This window comes from Phyllostomus hastatus, unplaced genomic scaffold (genome assembly GCF_019186645.2).
Source record: "Phyllostomus hastatus isolate PE091 unplaced genomic scaffold, TTU_PhHast_1.1 phas_scaffold_28, whole genome shotgun sequence".
NCBI lineage: Eukaryota > Metazoa > Chordata > Mammalia > Chiroptera > Phyllostomidae > Phyllostomus > Phyllostomus hastatus.
This window is the reverse complement of record NW_025334022.1, coordinates 6,948,390-6,965,735: the sequence shown is the minus strand read 5'-3', so window position 1 is coordinate 6,965,735 and position 17,346 is coordinate 6,948,390. Positions and strand designations below refer to the sequence as shown.

General features: G+C 37.1%; 1 protein-coding gene across 1 annotated transcript in view; it reads left to right on the top strand.

Moving 5' to 3' along the window:
- COL4A5 (collagen type IV alpha 5 chain) overlaps window positions 1-17,346 on the top strand; it is a 304,752-nt gene that overhangs the window by 222,035 nt on the left and 65,371 nt on the right. The window contains exons 22-29 of the mRNA XM_045817489.1: window positions 2,821-2,913; window positions 3,997-4,067; window positions 4,333-4,524; window positions 5,318-5,486; window positions 7,628-7,720; window positions 7,815-7,919; window positions 8,919-9,016; window positions 16,359-16,509. Of these exons, the coding sequence (XP_045673445.1) occupies window positions 2,821-2,913; window positions 3,997-4,067; window positions 4,333-4,524; window positions 5,318-5,486; window positions 7,628-7,720; window positions 7,815-7,919; window positions 8,919-9,016; window positions 16,359-16,509 (972 nt within the window). The remainder of the gene's footprint in view (window positions 1-2,820; window positions 2,914-3,996; window positions 4,068-4,332; window positions 4,525-5,317; window positions 5,487-7,627; window positions 7,721-7,814; window positions 7,920-8,918; window positions 9,017-16,358; window positions 16,510-17,346) is intronic.

The window sequence follows — 17,346 nt, the reverse complement described above, 5'->3', positions numbered from 1 at the left end:
AATTAAGGAACAATACAGAGAGAATAAGGAAAACCAGTCAAACCATGCAATTAAACAGGTAAATACAATGAGGAAAATTAACATAAGGAAGAGAAATTAAAAAATACTAATAAAATAGAAGTAAAAAATGATGAGATAATAATAATACACATACACAATAAAATGCCAGCTATCTGGGATAGCAAAGTGACATTTGTCTCAGTTACTCAGTTTTGGGGGTTAGCCTTGTGTTCCCCCTTTCGATCTTTCTCTGGACCATTTGTAACTCCATGTCTTATTGTCTCACTTGGTGGAAGAAAAAAGAAAGGGAAACAAGAGAGAGAGGATCCAAAGATAAAAAAATAATATTAGTAAGCCTCCTGCTGACTTTAAACCTGTTCAGCAAGTTCTGCTGGTCTTTCTAAATACCACAGGAAGAGGGTGGCTAGGATTCACTTGTCTCCCTTCTTTTGGTTCTGAGAGGATGAGGACCAGGTCTGGGTCGCAATATTCACAGTTTCCAGGCCTCCAGCCCAGGTCTTCTGTGAGCTACCAGGCTCAAATCAGCCACTCAGCTCTTCACAGCATGAGTCCATCTCTTGCGAGGAGCCTGAGACAAACGGGGTGCACGGTGCAGCTCAGCTACTATCTCTGAGCATGCAGTTCCAGATACACAGGGCGCACTGTTCAGCTACTATCTCTGTGCAATGCCAGACACGTGGGGTGCATGGTTCCCCTCAGCTACTGTCTCTGGGCATGCAGTTCCAGATACACAGGGCGCACCGTTCTCCTTAGCCACTTACTCTGGGGGCATGCAGCTGAAATCTGCCTCAGGGCCCGCAAGCGGCTGCTGGAGAGTTCCCTACAAAGCAGCTGCCCGCAGTTCCCAACAAGCTCATGGTTTTTCACACAGCCCCACTTTCCAACCAGTCGGGAGACTATCCAAGTCAGGGTCTGACATGGCCCAGCTCCTCCCTTCTCTAGGTGTCTCCAGGCACCCCAATTTCTCTGGTGCCTGCATCCACAGTCCCAGCAGATGTGTACTGCCTCTGTGTGTCTCCCACTTCATCTCTATTACCCCCAGTGACTTCCAGCACCCAGGTCCCTCCTAGTGCCAACCTGCCCTCCCTGCTCTGGAAGGGGAGGGAGCTGGTGATCTAACTCTCCTTCTGGTATCCTGCGGCAGGTGCCAGGCAGGGGACGCAGCAGCCTTGGTCCTGGTGCATATCCCAGGGACCTTACCATCCTAGTGCACTTTCCTCACCATCTGTTTTTCAATGTCCTCTGCAATTTTTGGCTTCTAAACTTCATGTAAGCTGGGATTCTGTTGGCTATTCCCTCTGTTCCTCAGGAGATCGGCTAGGTGTTCATTCCGACTGGGCACAACAAGAACTCGGCTTTGCTCCCACCTACCTCGTCACCATTTTCACCAAGACAGAGTCATTCTTTTTAAAACTTAACATAGATCATGCTGCTTTTCTTTTTAAATTCTTCTACTAGATTCTCATTTCACTCACACTAAAAGCCACAGTATTTAGGGAGGCCTATGTAAGGTTTTATAATACACCACTAGTTATAATCCGTTAACTGTTTTTTCCTGGTTCCTCTTTCTCACTCTCCTCCAGCCATATAGTCTCACTGATGTTCCTTGTGCATGCCAAACATGGTTATTTTTGTTGCCTAAAATACTCTATACTTGTTGTGTATGTCTACATCCTTTAATATTTTTATTTTGTATTATCTTCTCAATGAGGTCTATTCTGACCACCCTATATAAAATTGAAACCTGTAAACCATCCCCAGTATATCCTATATGCAGTCCTGTTATTCAGCTCTATATTTCCCTATAAATATAATTCTTTTGATACAAGGAGTCTGTCCAGAATGTATTCAGCCATGTAAAATGAAAAACAGACGTTTATAGAAGAACAGACAAGGTACAAGAAACATTGTACATAGGACAATAACATCTCAGTCCGCTTCGATGTAGGCACCTTGGGACCTCACACAGTTCTCCCAGTCGCCTCAGTTGCCCTGTTGTATTTTCCTGAATCTCATTGACGGTCTGAAATCTCTTCCCTTTCAAAGATGATTTTAGTTTTGGGAAAAGCCAGAAGTCACAGAGTACCAAATATAGGCTGTAGGGGTATGAGTCACCTAAATGATTCAATGTTTTGCCAAAAAACTCTGCATGAGATGGGATGCATGACTGGGTGCATTGTTGTGTTGAAGTTGCCAATCACCAGTTGCCCATTGCTTGGCCTTCTGAATTGTCCGAACAGTTTCTGTGGAGGAATGTTGAAGGTTAACACAAAATTTGATGCAGATTTGTTGCTGTACTCACTCAATCATTTTGAATGCAACAGCCACACAATACACATGCACACTCAACAGTGTCTATCACCCCCACTGACTAGTACAGTAATGTCATCATTGTTCATGCACATCCATTTCAGTCCACTCTCCTTGGCTGCCAGGTTACATCGATGTTAAACACACTATTCTTGTTTTATTAACAATGGCTGGACTTTTTCCAGACAGATCTCATATATATATATGTAATTTAATAATTTGTCACCTTTATTTTTTATTATCCTTTTCCACTACTATATTGTGAGTACCATGAAGACATGAATTTTTCTCTGATTTGTTTATCAATGTATTACAAACACCTAGAACAATGCTTGGTACACAATAAATATTTATCAAATAGATTGATTCAAGATGTAGGCTTCTGTAACTACACTGTTAGGTGGGAATGTTGTCCATTAGTGCTAACTTCTTTAGAACCTATCTAAACAAGGTAGATTAGTAATTTTTTTTCATTATGGTTTTCTCTAGGTGACAAAGGTGATACCTGCTTCAACTGTATTAGAACTGGTATTTCAGGGCCTCCAGGTCAACCTGGTTTGCCAGGTCTTCCAGGTCCTCCAGGTAAACCATCTTGCCCCAGGGCAAACTTTTAAATTATTTCTTGGCTAGCTTTTAGTGAGCTCACAGCTTTAGAGTAATGCCAGTTTCTTATTTTATCACTTGTTACTCATATTAATAAATAAATATGTAATGTCTGTGTTACATTTATGTTATGAAATAAGTTATACTCTTGTTTCTAATTTCTGAAGCTACCAGCAGTTTCTAACCAATTGAAACCAAATTTGATATCCATCTGACCCACAAGTCTTTTACTCAACTGCCTCTTGGGATATCTCAATACTATAATATCTTGAAATCACACTTTAAATTTGTGTTAGGGCTTAGAATAGACACCAGATCACTTACCTTTCTGTCTAGTATGTCTCCCAAGGAAACCAATTCATTTAGCACTTGGAAATAGATTTTTAGCAACTCTTATAGCTGCCAGTGGAATTTAATAATCTAGTCTTACAACTCCAGTCTAGTGGTTCTTAAACTTGGGAATGCATCAGAATTACCTGGAAGACTTGTTAAAGCACAGATTTCTGCATCCTACCCTCAAATGTTCTGATTTGGTAGATCTGGGGTGAGGGCCCAAGAACTAGCATTTTAAACCAGTACTCAGGTGATGCTGACGCAACTGGTTGAGGGACCCATTTGGGGAATGACTGCTTTAGTAACATTTCCTCTAGTGGTTGAATACTAAACATTTCTGATAAATCCAATGTTACGAGTGAAAAAACAAAGAAAGAACTGGTAAGTATCTAGGAAAATTGTTTAAGTCAGAACAAAGAAAGATATTCAGACTTTGTGTCCTTGTGATAGTTGAAGGAGCTCTGTACACCGTACTTGGTAGCTGTGAGCTCTTGAGAGGATTTGGGGTTGGAAATAACTGAGACTACAATATTGTATGTAACACAAAATGTTAGATTTACCTAAAAAGAAGAACAATTTCTTCATTTTGAGAGCATAAGATGCTCTCAAAAATGGGATTGAATGGGATTCTTATTTTAAAACTTGACTTCCTGACTTGCTTATTTTTGTACTTTGTTAGGGATTCAACTTCAAAGCTCACATTATTGTGTGTATGTTTGTGTGTCTTAGGATCTCTTGGTTTTTCTGGACAGAAAGGTGAAAAAGGACACGCTGGTGCAGCCAGTCCCAAAGGACTAAGAGTAAGTTTTCAGCATATTATAGAACAAAAGGACTTGAAGAAATCTATTTTCACTTATGCATACGTATTAAATAAATTTATTTTTCTATTAAATTTATTTGATTCCTTGACACTCCATGATTTACATGGCTCTTCCAATTCATAGCTTTTTACACTAAATGTTATGGGTGGGTTGATGAGGTAAACTGGAGATAGGAGAGTTTTAGAAAAAGATAAAGTGACTTTCTTTTTCTCTTTCCCCCATTCTTTCTTTTTTCCCCCTTCAGGGCATACCAGGATCTCCAGGTGCTCCAGGCTTTCCTGGACCTAAAGGAGAACCTGGTGACATCCTCACTTTTCCAGGAATGAAGGGTGACAAAGGACAGTTGGGTTTCCCTGGACCTCCAGGTCTCCCTGGTTTACCTGGCATCCCTGGACAAGATGGATTGCCAGGGCTACCTGGACCCAAAGGAGAACCCGTGAGTTGGTTTAGTATCTTTGGTTTTCTAATGTCAAAATGTTACTTAGGTATGTTTCCTAGGTTGTGCCTGTTGCTGGCGTGAATACCTAATCAGTTCTTAAAGAAAATGATTAATATATAGAAACGTTACATTGTTATTGACTATGTAGGGTTTCTTTACCACTCCTTTCTCTCAGTTGTTTCTTAAATTCCTTTTTAACCCATTTCTATACTAAGTAATATAGGCTATAAATTTCTGAGCAGAAGGTTAAGATATTGTGGTTCACTGTAAGGTTCCCCTTCTCCTGCCTCACACATCCTCGTCTGGGTTTATTTACACACAACAGAAGAAGCCTAATTTGGTCTTTATATGTAGTAAGCTTAGAGATTCATGTGAGTGGATGGCCATGTTAAATGGTACATGGAGCCTAAAGGTTGAACACAAATGAACAGTGCCTTATTTTGTGTATAACACACAGTCCAGAATATTTATGTGGGAAGTTATATTTATATAAAATATTAGCTAGACTGTAAACTTCTTGATGTATTGTAGAATATAAACTGCATTATGGCAGACTTTTTGTCTGTTTTTATTCTTTGTAACACCAGCACCTGACACATAGTAAGAACTCAGAAGTATTTGTTGAAGAAATGAATAAGTGGAGTGATCACACATAGTGTTCCATAATACACATTTATACAGCTTTTAAGAACTGTTTGTGTCTGTATCATTTTTCTGGTTGTATTCAGTAATACCAACCTTTGGAGAGCTGTTATATCTATGTCTCTGTATTAAACTTTTCCCTTTTCAGGGTGGAATTGCTTTTAAGGGTGAAAGAGGTCCCCCTGGAAACCCAGGTTTGCCAGGTCTCCCAGGGAATAGGGGGCCTATGGGCCCTCTTGGTATTGGCCCTCCAGGCCCAGTAGGTGAAAAAGGCATACAAGGTGTGGCAGGAAATTTAGGCCAGCCAGGAATACCAGGTGAGTTCACTACATTTGTTTTGTTCTTAATTTGGTGCTTAAAAGCAGAAAAGTATTATATTTGGCCACTCTTGGCTTCCCTTCATGAGAGATGTGTTTCCCTGGACATTTATATTGGGGCTTTTCAGAGTTCCTTAGCAAGGGAAAACAATATGTGTGTGGTTTTTATGGAAGGTTTCCTCTTTAATTTTTTTTTCTGAATTTTTTTGTTGTTTTGAAGTACATGATACATAATGCAAAGTTTAACAAATAATGATATTGGAGAAACACATATAACACATATAACTACCATAGACATTAAGGAACAGAACATTGCTAGCATCCTAAAGCCTCCAAATTCTTTTCTATCCTTTTTTGGCCAAAATCTCCTTCCATTTCTCCAAGAGTAACCACTGCCCTGACTTTTGCATAATTTCCTTCAATTTACCCCCTAGTGTTATGACCTAGATGTGCATTCCTAAACAGATTACTTTAAGCTTCTTTTTGAAATTCATGTTGATGGAATCATAGGTATCCTTTATGTTTACTCTGTGTATAGCTATAGTATATTCATTTTCATTGCTGTTTAGTATCCTATTATATGTGTGTATAACAGTCGATTTGTCCATTCTGTTGTTAATGGACAATTGGTTATTCTATAGTTCAGGCCTATTCTGATTAATGCTTCTATGTACATTCTTGTATATATGCCCTTCTGTATATATGCACACACTTCTCTGGGGCAAGGATCAGTAAACTACAGCATGTGGAATAAAACTGACCAGCACTTTTTGTCATGAATGAAAGTTTTGTTTCAACAAAACCATTCACTACTGACTGGTTGCTTTTTCACCACAATCACAGTGTTGAACAGTTGTGACAGAGATCATGGTGGCCCACAAAAAAAGTATTTACTGTCTGGTCCTTTATAGAAACAATTTGCTAGTCCCTTGACTAGGCTATATATTTAAGATTAGCATTTTCAAGGCATAGAATAAGTCCATCTTAAGTTTTACTTGTTAATTCCAAATTATATCCAGAGGAATTGTATGAATTTATACTCCCATCAGAACTATTAGAGATTTTTTTATTGTTCTATATCCTCATAAACATTTTGTATTGTCAGATTTTTATATTGTTGCCAATCTGTGGAAGTATGGGATATCTCATGGCAGTTTTATTTTACATTTCTCTGATTACATTTAAGTTTAGCACCTTTTCATATGTCTACTGACCATTTTAATTTCCTTGTATGAAATGCCTATTCAAGTGTTTTGACCATTTTTCTGTTGGATTAAATCTATTTCTTATTGACATAGAGGATTTTATCTCACACACACACACATACATATACACATTATATACAGAGTGAGGCAAAAGTAAATTTACAGTCCATATGGAAAATAATATAATAATAAATGATAATACAAAAATTAATTCTGTGTTTCACATACTCAGAACTGTAAACTGATTTTTGCCCTGTCCTGTATATTCTATTCTATTAGTTCTTTGTTAGCTATTTATATTGGAAAATTTTCACTTACTATTGCTTGCCATTTTTTACTCTCTATATGGCATCTTTAATGTACAGGAATCAATTTGAATGTAGTCAAATTTATCAGACTTTTCTCTCATGGTTAGTGCTTTTTATTTCATGTTTAAGAAACTACTTTGTCCTGAGTCTATTTTAAGTTCTTAATTCAATTAATGAGAAGAAGATGTACTTGGACTTTGCACACATAAAATCTTAAGGTACCATTACTTTACCAAAAAGAAGTATTTTTCTTGTTTACTACAGTTTGATTTTTTTAAGATTCTTTTGGCTTATATTTTAACGAGTTTTTATAAATGCCATCTTGAATAATGGAAGCTTTTTTTGGCTTTTCATCACCTTTTATTTATTTTCTTTCTTTATTTTTATTGTATTTTCCCATTAATATTTAGTCCCCTTAGCTTTTAAAGCTATCATCTACTTTTCCTTATTTGAAATTTCATCCTCCTATTTGGTATATTCCTAGAATATATAATATGGGATTGTTTTTCTTGTAGATTTTTGTTAGATTGCACTTTTAAAAGATTATATTTTATTTTTTGTTTTCAACTAAAAGGGATCTTTAGTCAAGAGAACACTTATTTTGCTGTTGATTCCTGTGTGTTCTTAGGTCCTAAAGGTGATCCAGGTTGGACCATAACCCAGCCAGGAAAGCCTGGCCTGCCTGGTATACCAGGCAGAGATGGTGAAGTTGGTCCTCCAGGTATGTGAGGAATTTATTTGACCACATTTTCACCACTTACTGGTTTCTTTATTTAAAAGTTTCCCTTTCAAAAATCTGTTGCTTCTCTTCTTAGGTGACCCTGGACTCCCAGGCCAGCCAGGTTTGCCAGGAATACCAGGTAGCAAAGGAAAACCAGGTATTCCTGGAATAGGGCTTCCTGGACCACCCGGTCCCAAAGGTATGTAGGGGTGGGTAGTAGTCAGGGTAGGTTAGCTGCTTAGTATGACATTATTTCTTGATATAGTTCATTCAACAAATAAAATATATTAATTGTACCCTTTTTCTATATACTGTAATGAGTATAAATGAAAAGTAACAGCATACATGCACTGTAATTTCATTTTCTTTATCTAAAATTGTCCAGGCAAGAAAATATCTAAGTTGTAGATATGTAAAAATGATATTTAAGCTATAAAAATCACAGTGATTATTTTCTTTTATGTTCATTGTTATATTTTCAGGGCTTAGAACAGTTCCTGGAACATAGTAAGCATTCAGTAGATATTTGTTAGATAAATGGATTACATTAAACAGAATACAGATTTATTGCACACATGTAACCAAATAATGTTTTGTTCTAAATCATATTTTCTTGATTTCCTGAAAATTTAAAACCTATTGCTTCAGTTCTGCTTCATCCCTCACAAAATTTATTCTCATTATCGTCAAGAGTGTGCATTGGTCTGAGAATAGTGCTTAATATGCCCTTACTTGTTTAAACTGAATGACTTACAAGGAGTCAGATTTTATTTTTGTATATATATGTGCATCATATCTGCAATTGTTTTTAGCTCATTTCCAGAATTATATGGTAGACCTTTTATTACACTATGTCCCAATGTAAGCAGAAGAAAATATTTTCTGCATTTTTGTGTGAGATTCATTCCTTATGTTCAGTTTTACCTCATAATAGCCCTCATGCCCCTTTAGAAGAGAATATTTTCCACACATGTTAGCTCTATGTGAAAATTAGAAGGACCATAGGTGATTGAGAAGAACTATCAAGTATCAGTAAGGCTTGAGCCTTAGTCATCATACAAAATGTCATTGTGGTTTTAACATCTTAGTGTAGTCACTAAGCCTGATTAGATAGGGTAGAAATGTTGGTTTGAGAGTTTGGGTATTTTTCTTAGAGTATCTTCTATTTGGAGATTAAAAACGACTTATCATTTTTCAGGTTTTCCTGGAATTCCAGGACCTTCAGGAGCACCTGGTACACCTGGAAGAATGGGTCTAGAAAGCCCTTCTGGGCCACCAGGCTTACAAGGACCAAAGGTCAGGGGACAGTTTAATATTTCTTAAAGATTTCATTTATTTGTTTTTAGAGAAAGGGAAATGGAGGGAGAAAGAGAGGGAGAAAAACATCAATGTGAGAGAGAAACATCAATAGGTAACCTCTCACCCTGACAAGGGACCGAACCTGCAACCCAGGTATGTGCCCTGACTAGAAACTAAACTAGCAACCTTTCATTTTGTGGGATGATACCCAACCAACTGAGCCACACTGGTCAGGGCAGGTCTAGGACATTTTAATTTATTTTTTCCCACAATCCTGTTTCTCCTACCTTCCTTTATTTTTTGTTTATTTGTTTGTTTATTTGTTTATTTAAAATCTTTATTCTATTTTCCATTACCATTTAGTCCCCTTATATTCCCTACCCCCACAAATCACCACACTGTTTTCCATGTCCATGAGTCCTTTCCCTTTTTGCTTAATCCTTCCACTCTGTAACCCCCCCACCACCTCTATAGCTGTCATCTGCTCTCCATGAGTCTGTCCCCATTTTCTTTGTTAATTCAGTTTGATCATTAGATTCCATATATGAGTGAAATCCTATGGTATTTGTCTTTTTCTGGCTGGCTTATTTCACTTAGCATAATATTCTTCAGGTCCATCCATACTGTTGCAAAGGGTAAAATTTTCTTCTTTTTTTACTGCCAAGTAGTATTCCATTGTGTAAATGTCCTGTACTTGTTTTATCCACTCACCTATTGATGGACACTTGGGCTGCTTCCATATCTTGGCAATTGTAAATAACACTACAGTGAACATAGGGGTGCTTGTGTTCTTTTGAATTAGTGTTTTGGGTTCCTGTAGATATTTTCCCAGAAATGAGGTTACTGGGTAAAAAGTCAGATCCATTTTTAATTTTTTAAAATATTTTTATTGATTATGCTATTACAGTTTTCCCAATTTTCCCCCCTTATCTCCCCTCCGCCCTGTACCCCCCAATCCTCCAGCATTCCCCACCCCTTCGTTCATGTCCATGGGTTATACATATAAGTCCTTTGAGTCCTCTATTTCCTATACCATTTTTTATATTTCCCCATATATTTTATGCCTACTGATTATGCTTCTTTTTCCCTGTACCTTTCCCCCACTATTCTTCCCTTCCCAAACCCCACTGAACTTCCTCTGTGTTATGTCCATTTCTCTGAAACTATTCCTGTACTAGTAGTTTGCTTAGTTTTTTTCATTGTTTTTATTTTCTTTTAGGTTCATTTTGTTGATAGTTATAAGTTTGTTGCCATTTTACTATTCATATTTTTCATCATTTTCTTAGATAAGTCCCTTTAACATTTCATATAATAATGGCTTGGTGATGATGAACTCCTTTAACTTGACCTTATCTGGGAAGCATTTTATCTATCCTTCCATTCTAAATGAAAGCTTTGCTGGATAGATTAATCTTGGATGTAGGTCCTTGCCTTTCATGACTTTGAATACTTCTTTCCAGCCCCTTCTTGCCTGCAAGGTTTCTTTTGAGAAATCAGCTCATAGCCTTATGGGCATTCCTTTGTAGGTAACTAACTGTCTCCTTTTCTCTTGCTGCTTTTAGGATTCTCTATTTATCTTTAATCTTGGGTAACTTAATGATGATGTACCTTGGTGTGTTCCTCTTTGGATCCAATTTGTTTGGGACACTCTGGGTTTCCTGGACTTCCTAGAAGTCTATTTCCTTTGCCATATTGGGGAAGTTTTCCTTCATTATTTGTACAAATAAGTTTTCAATTTCTTGCTGTTGTTGTTCTCCTTCTGACACCCCTATAATTCGAATATTGGAACGTTTCAGGCTGTCCCAGAGATTCATACGTCTCTTCACTTTTTTGAATTCTTGTTTCTTCATTTTGATCTGGATGGATGTTTATTTTTTCCTTTTGTTCCAAATTGTTGATTTGAGTCCTAGTTTCCTTCCTGTCACTGTTGGTTCCCTGAATATTTTGCTTTATTTAATTTGGGGTATCTTTCATTTGTTTTTTCATTTTTCGACCAAGTTCAATCAGTACTGTGAGCATTTTGATTACCAGGGCTTTAAATTCTCCACCAAATAGGTTGGCTATCTCCTCATCACTTAGCTGTCTTTCTGAAGTTTTGCTCTGTCCTTTCATTTGGGCGCTATTCCTTTGTCTCAGTGTACCTGTTAAGTTATAAGGGGGCAGGGCCTTAGGTATTCACCAGGATCTGGCAACCCTCCTTGCTGTGCTACAGTGCTGCCTGTGGAGGAGGGGACAGAGAGGGAACAATGCAGCTCGCCTGCTTAGCTCTATCCCAGTTTTCAATGAACTCTCTAATGTGACACTGGGAATTTCTCCAGTTGGCAACTGCCATAGTCCACAGTCACCTCCATGAGTCTCAGTTTCATCTTCAGCCAGTCCCGCCTATGCCGTCCACCATCTCGCCTACTGGCCTGATTGTCCTGGTTGAGTTTTTCTTTAATTTCGTGTTTGTCGGAGTTCCATGAAGTTTGGTTTTCTGGCACTTCTGGTTGTTTATTGATTTTAGATTGGTTGCTATTCTGCTTTTGGTTACATGAGGAAGTGAAGGGTATCCACCTACGCCTTCATCTTGGCCAGAACTCCATTTTTAATTTTTTGAGGTATCTCTATACTGCTTTCCACAGTGGCTATACCAGTCTACGTTCCCACCAACAGTGCATAAAGGTTCCTTTTTTTCCACATCCTCGTCAGCACTTGTTGTTATTTGATTTATTGATGATAGCCATTCTGACAAGTGTGAGGTAATATATCATTGTGGTTTTAACTTGCATTTCTTTGATGATTAGTGACATTGAGCATCTCTTCATATGTCTGTTGGACATCTGTATGTCCTCTTTGGAGAAGTATCTATTCAGGTCCTTTGCCCATTTTTTAATTGGGGTGTTTGTTTTTTTGGTGTTGAGATCATGTATAAAGGACCCATGATAATGGAGAGCAGGGTCAGGACTCACTGAGGGAAGGGTAGTTGGTGGGGCAGGAGAGAGCAATGAGAGAAAAATTGAGACAACTGTAACTGAACAACAATAAAAAAAAATAAATTTCAAGTAGAATAATAAAAAAAATTTGGGTATTAACCCCTTATCAGCTCCATCAGTGAATATGTTCCCCCAATCTGTGGGTGGTCTTTTTACTGTGTTGATGATTTCCTTTGCTGTGCAAAAACTTTTTGGTATGATTTAGTCCCATTTGTTTATTTTTTCCTTTGTTTCCCTTCCTTGGGGAGATATACACGATAAAAATTTCTACAAACAATGTCTGAGATTTTGCTGTCTATGTTTTCTTCTAGGATTTTTATGGTTTTGGTTGTAACATTTAAGTCTTTGATCCATTTTGAATTTCTTCTTATGTGTGGTGTAAGAAGGTAGTCTGGTTTCATTTTTATGCATGTATCTGTTTAATTTTCCCAGCACCACTTATTTTTTTAATTACTTGCTTGTTGTTCAATTACAGTTGTCTGCATTTTCTTCCCATGCCTCCCCCCCACCCCAGTAGAACCCACCTCCCTCCCTTGCCTCCACCCTCCCCCTTCGTTTTGTCCATGTGTCCTTTATAGTAGTTCCTGAAAACTCTTCTCCCCACTGTCCCCTTCCCCTCCCATCTGGCTATTGTTAGATTGTTCTTCAATGTCTCTGGTTATATTTTGTTTGCTTTTTTTCTTTTGTTGATTATGTTCCAGTTAAAGGTGAGATTACATGGTATTTGTCCCTCACTGCCTGGCTTATTTTCACTTGGCATAATGCTCTCCAGTTCCATCCATGCTTTTGCAAAGGGTATAAGCTCCTTCTTTCTCTCTGCTGTGTAGACTTCCCTTGTGTAAATGTACCAGTTTTTTGATCCATTCATTTGCTGATGGGCACTTAGGTTGCTCCCACAACTTGGCTATTGTAAATTGTGCTGCTATGAACATTAAAGTGCATAGGTTTTTTTGGATTGGTGTTTCAGGGTTCTTAGGATATAGTCCCAGCAGTGGAATTGCTGGGGCAAAAGGCAGTTCTATTTTTAGTTTTCTGAGGAAATTTCATACTGTTTTCCACAGCGACTGTACCAGTCTTCTGCATTCCCACCAACAGTGCACTAGGGTTCCCATTTCTCCCCATCCTCTCCAATACTTATTTGCTCATTTGCTTATGTTGGCCATTCTGACCGGTGTGAGGTGGTATCTCATTTTGGTTTTCATTTGCATCTCTCTAATGACTAGTGATGCTGAACATCTTTTCATATATCTCTGGGCCCTCTGTATGTCCTCCTTGAAGAAGTGTCTGTTCAAGTCTTTTGCCCATTTTTTAATTGGGTTGTTTGTCTTCCTGGAGTGGAGTCATGTGAGTTCTTTACGTATTTTGGAGATCAAACCCTTGTCTGAGGTATCATTGGCTAATATGTTTTCCCAAATAGTTCATTCTCTTTTCATTTTAATGCTGTTTTTTTTTCAGCCATGCAGAAGCTTTTTAATTTGATGGGATTCCATTTGTTTATTCTTTCCTTTATGTCCCTTGCTTTAGGGACATAGCAATGTAGATGTTGCTGCATGGAATGTCTGAGATTTTCCTGCCAATGTTTTCCTCTAAGACTTTTATGGTGTTATGACTGATATTTAAGTCTTTTATCCATCTTGAATTTATTTTTGTGTATGGTGTAAGTTGGTGATCGAGTTTCATTTTTTTGCATTTAGCTGTCCAACTCTCCCAACACCTTTTGTTGAAGAGGTTATTTTTGTTCCATTTCATGCTTCTTCCCCCTTTTTCAAATATTAATTGACCATAGAGACTTGGGTTTATTTCTGGGCTCTCTGTTCTGTTTCATTGGTCTATGTGCCTGTTTTTAAACCAGTACCAGGGTGTTTTGATTACAGTGGCCTTGTATTAGAGTTTTATATCAGGTATTGCGATCCCTCCTGCTTTGTTCTTCTGTCTCAAAATTGTTGCAGCTATTTGGGGTCGTTTATAGTTCCATATAAATTTCTGAAATGTTTGTTCTATATCCGTGAAATATGCCATTGGTACTTTAATAGGGATTGCATTGAATCTGTAAATTGCTTTGGGTAGTATGGACATTCTGATGATGTTATTTCTTCCAATCCATGAGCATGGTATATGCTTCCATTTGTTTGTGTCTTCCTTAATTTCTTTCTTCAGTGTTGTATAGTTTTCTGAGTACAGGTCTTTTACCTTGTTGGTTAGGTTTATTCCTAAGTAACTTATTTTTCTTATTGCTATATCAAATGGGATTTTTTTCCTGATTTCTGCTTCTGATGTTTCATTGTTGGTATACAAAAATGCCTTTGATTTCTGAGTATTGAGTTTGTATCTGGCTGTTTTGCCAAATTCATTTATTAGGTTGAGTAGGTTTTTGGCGAAGTCTATAAGATTTTCTATGTACACTATGATGCCATCTGCAAACAATGACAGATTTGTTTCCTCCTTTCCAATTTGGATGCCTTTCATTTCTTTTTCTTGTCTTATTGCTGTGGCTGGGACTTCCAGTATTATGTTGAATAAGAGTGTTGAAAGTGAGCATCCTTGTCTTGTTCCTGATCTTAGTGCAAAAACTGTAAGTTTTTGCCCATTGAGTATGATGTTGGCTGTAGGTTTCTCATATGTAGCTTTTATTATGTTGAGGAATGCTACCTGTATTCCCTCTTTGATGAGTATTTTTGTCATAAATGGGCACTGTACCTTATCAAATGAGTTTTTTGAATCTCTTGGACATGATCATGTGATTTTTGTGTTTCATTTTGTTTATGTGGTGTATTAGGTTACTGATTTGCGAATATTGTACCATCCTTGCATCCCTGGGATGAATCCTACTTGATCATTGTGTGTGATCTTTTTAACGTATTGCTGGATGCAGTTTGCCAATATTTTGTTGAGGATTTTAGCATCTATGTTCATCAGCGATATTGGTCTGAAGTTTTCTTTCTTTGTTCTGTCTTTGTCTGGTTTTGGGATTTGAATGATGCTGGCTTCATAAAAAGAGTTTGGGAGTGTTATGTCTTCTTGAATTTTTTCCATACCATGGCTTAATGAACCAACCATCTTTAGCCCATTTTATGTGCTTTCTTCTTCTATTGAATACTAATTGACTATAAAGTTGTTCATTTATTTCTGAGCTCTCACTTCTGTTCCATTGATGTATGTGTCTTTTTTTAGGCTAGTACCATGCTGTTTTGATTACTTTGGTCTCATAATAATTGGAATGGAAGGTGTAAAACTACCTTTATTTTCAGCTGACATGATACTATGCAGAGAACCCCAAAGATTCCACCAAGAAACTACAAGAACTGATAAATGAATTCAGCAAAGTAGCAGGATACAAAATTAATATCCAGAAGTCAGTTGTATTTTTATATGACAATAATGGGCTAACAGAAAGGGAAATTAATATTTCCCAATTTTATTCAAAATTATAATTTTGCTACCTAATATTCAAACTTCCTTTGTTTTAACTCTCATTTGACTTACACATCATCCCATCTTCACTATATAAAGACACTTAACTGATTATATTTTCATTTGAAAGTATTTAACCAAAAACAGTCTCTAATAGTCCAAGAAGTCATATTTGAAGCAAAAAAAAGTTTTTGAACATGTTTCATAGTGACAAATTATTTTCTGAGATAAGAGATTACAGGCAAAATAATACAGTCATTGTCTCCCCAATCCTTCCTTGTAGTATCACCATCCCATTTAATGTCTGTTCATGCCTATTTGTGATTATTGGTTGAAATGCTATTGAATATCATGTCAAGAGCTTTCCATGCTGTCCCTCTGTCCCAATTGGTATCAATTTTTAATATGACGATGATGGTGATGATGATGATGAATTTGTTTAAGTCACTTTGCATTCCTTGTGATGTGTCTTAGCTAATTTAAAATTTTATGGAGCCCTGGCCAGCTAGCTCAGTTAGAGCATTGCCCCAATAAACCAATGTTGTAGGTTTGATCCCCAGTCAGGGCACATAACAGAAACAGCCAGCCCTGGATGGTATGGCTCAGTGAAAAAACCACAATGCCATACTTATTCAAATTAAAAATAATCATATAATACTCAGTCTATAATCACATCTCCTCACTTGGATTTACTCTTATACTCTCTCAGTTATCTCTTTCTTGTCCTGAAAGCAATTCAACTTAATTTAATTTGTTTTACTAAGCCCTGACCCCTATCCTTTCTGGTATTCTCTCCAACATACCAATTACTTTTCATTTAATTGTTCTACTTCCTCACCCATGGGGGGAGAAATATTACCTTGTATTTTCTGCTTTAAATTATCTGTGATAAACAATCAGTACTGAGAAAGTCACAGTAGTTTTTGTTGTGTTGTGTCATGTATATGCTCTAGGGAGAACCAGGATTTGGGTTACCTGGGCCACCAGGGCCTCCAGGACTCCCAGGTTTCAAAGGAACACTTGGTCCAAAAGGAGATCATGGTTTCCCAGGACCTCCGGGTCCTCCAGGATACACTGGATTGGATGGACTACCTGGACCCAAAGGTATTAAGGATGTTGCTATTTTTCAGTTTGCTTTTAGCTTTTATAGATATTGAAACTGTTAGGAAAGTTTGTGGGTGATGAGTCCAATTAACTGGAAAATCTATGATGCTACTCTGTCAACTGCTTTTTTTTTTCATTCTTCACAGATATCTTTTGTGTTTTATTTCATTAAATAAATGATACAATCATATATGTGTAAAAATAACACTGAGAAGTCTTCTTTTTATCCCATCTCTATCCACTCTTTTCTTCCCCATTCTTTATGTAGCCAGTTATAGTTACTTATTTAGTTATTTCCAGTGATCCTTTAGACAAATACAAACCTTTCTCAAAAGATAGTGTATGACTTTTTGCACTTTACATATTTCACTTAAATTATATACTAGATATCACTCCATATGGATACATAGAGATCTTGACTTTCAAAAAATAGCTGACTAATGTTGAATTGCTTGGGTATACCGTAGTTATTTTATCAGTTACTAGTTACTAGATTGAGTTTGTTGACATTTTTTCCTTATTAAAAGTAATCCCATATTGAATAAACTTTCATACAAGTTATTGCATATGGGTATAGGTGTGATAGTAGAATAGTAAAAATAAAAATGGATTTTCTGAATTGAAGGGTAAGTGCATCTCTAGATATTGTTATACTCCTCTTCATTGAACCATTTTACACTCCCAACAGCAATGCATGAGTGTGACTGTTGCTGTACAGCATTGGTACCTATGTTGAAAAACTTGGATTTTTGCCAACCTGATGGAAATAAATAGGTATCTCAGCAAAGCCTTTTAAACATGTTATTGTGAAAATTTTCAAAAACATGAGAAAGTATT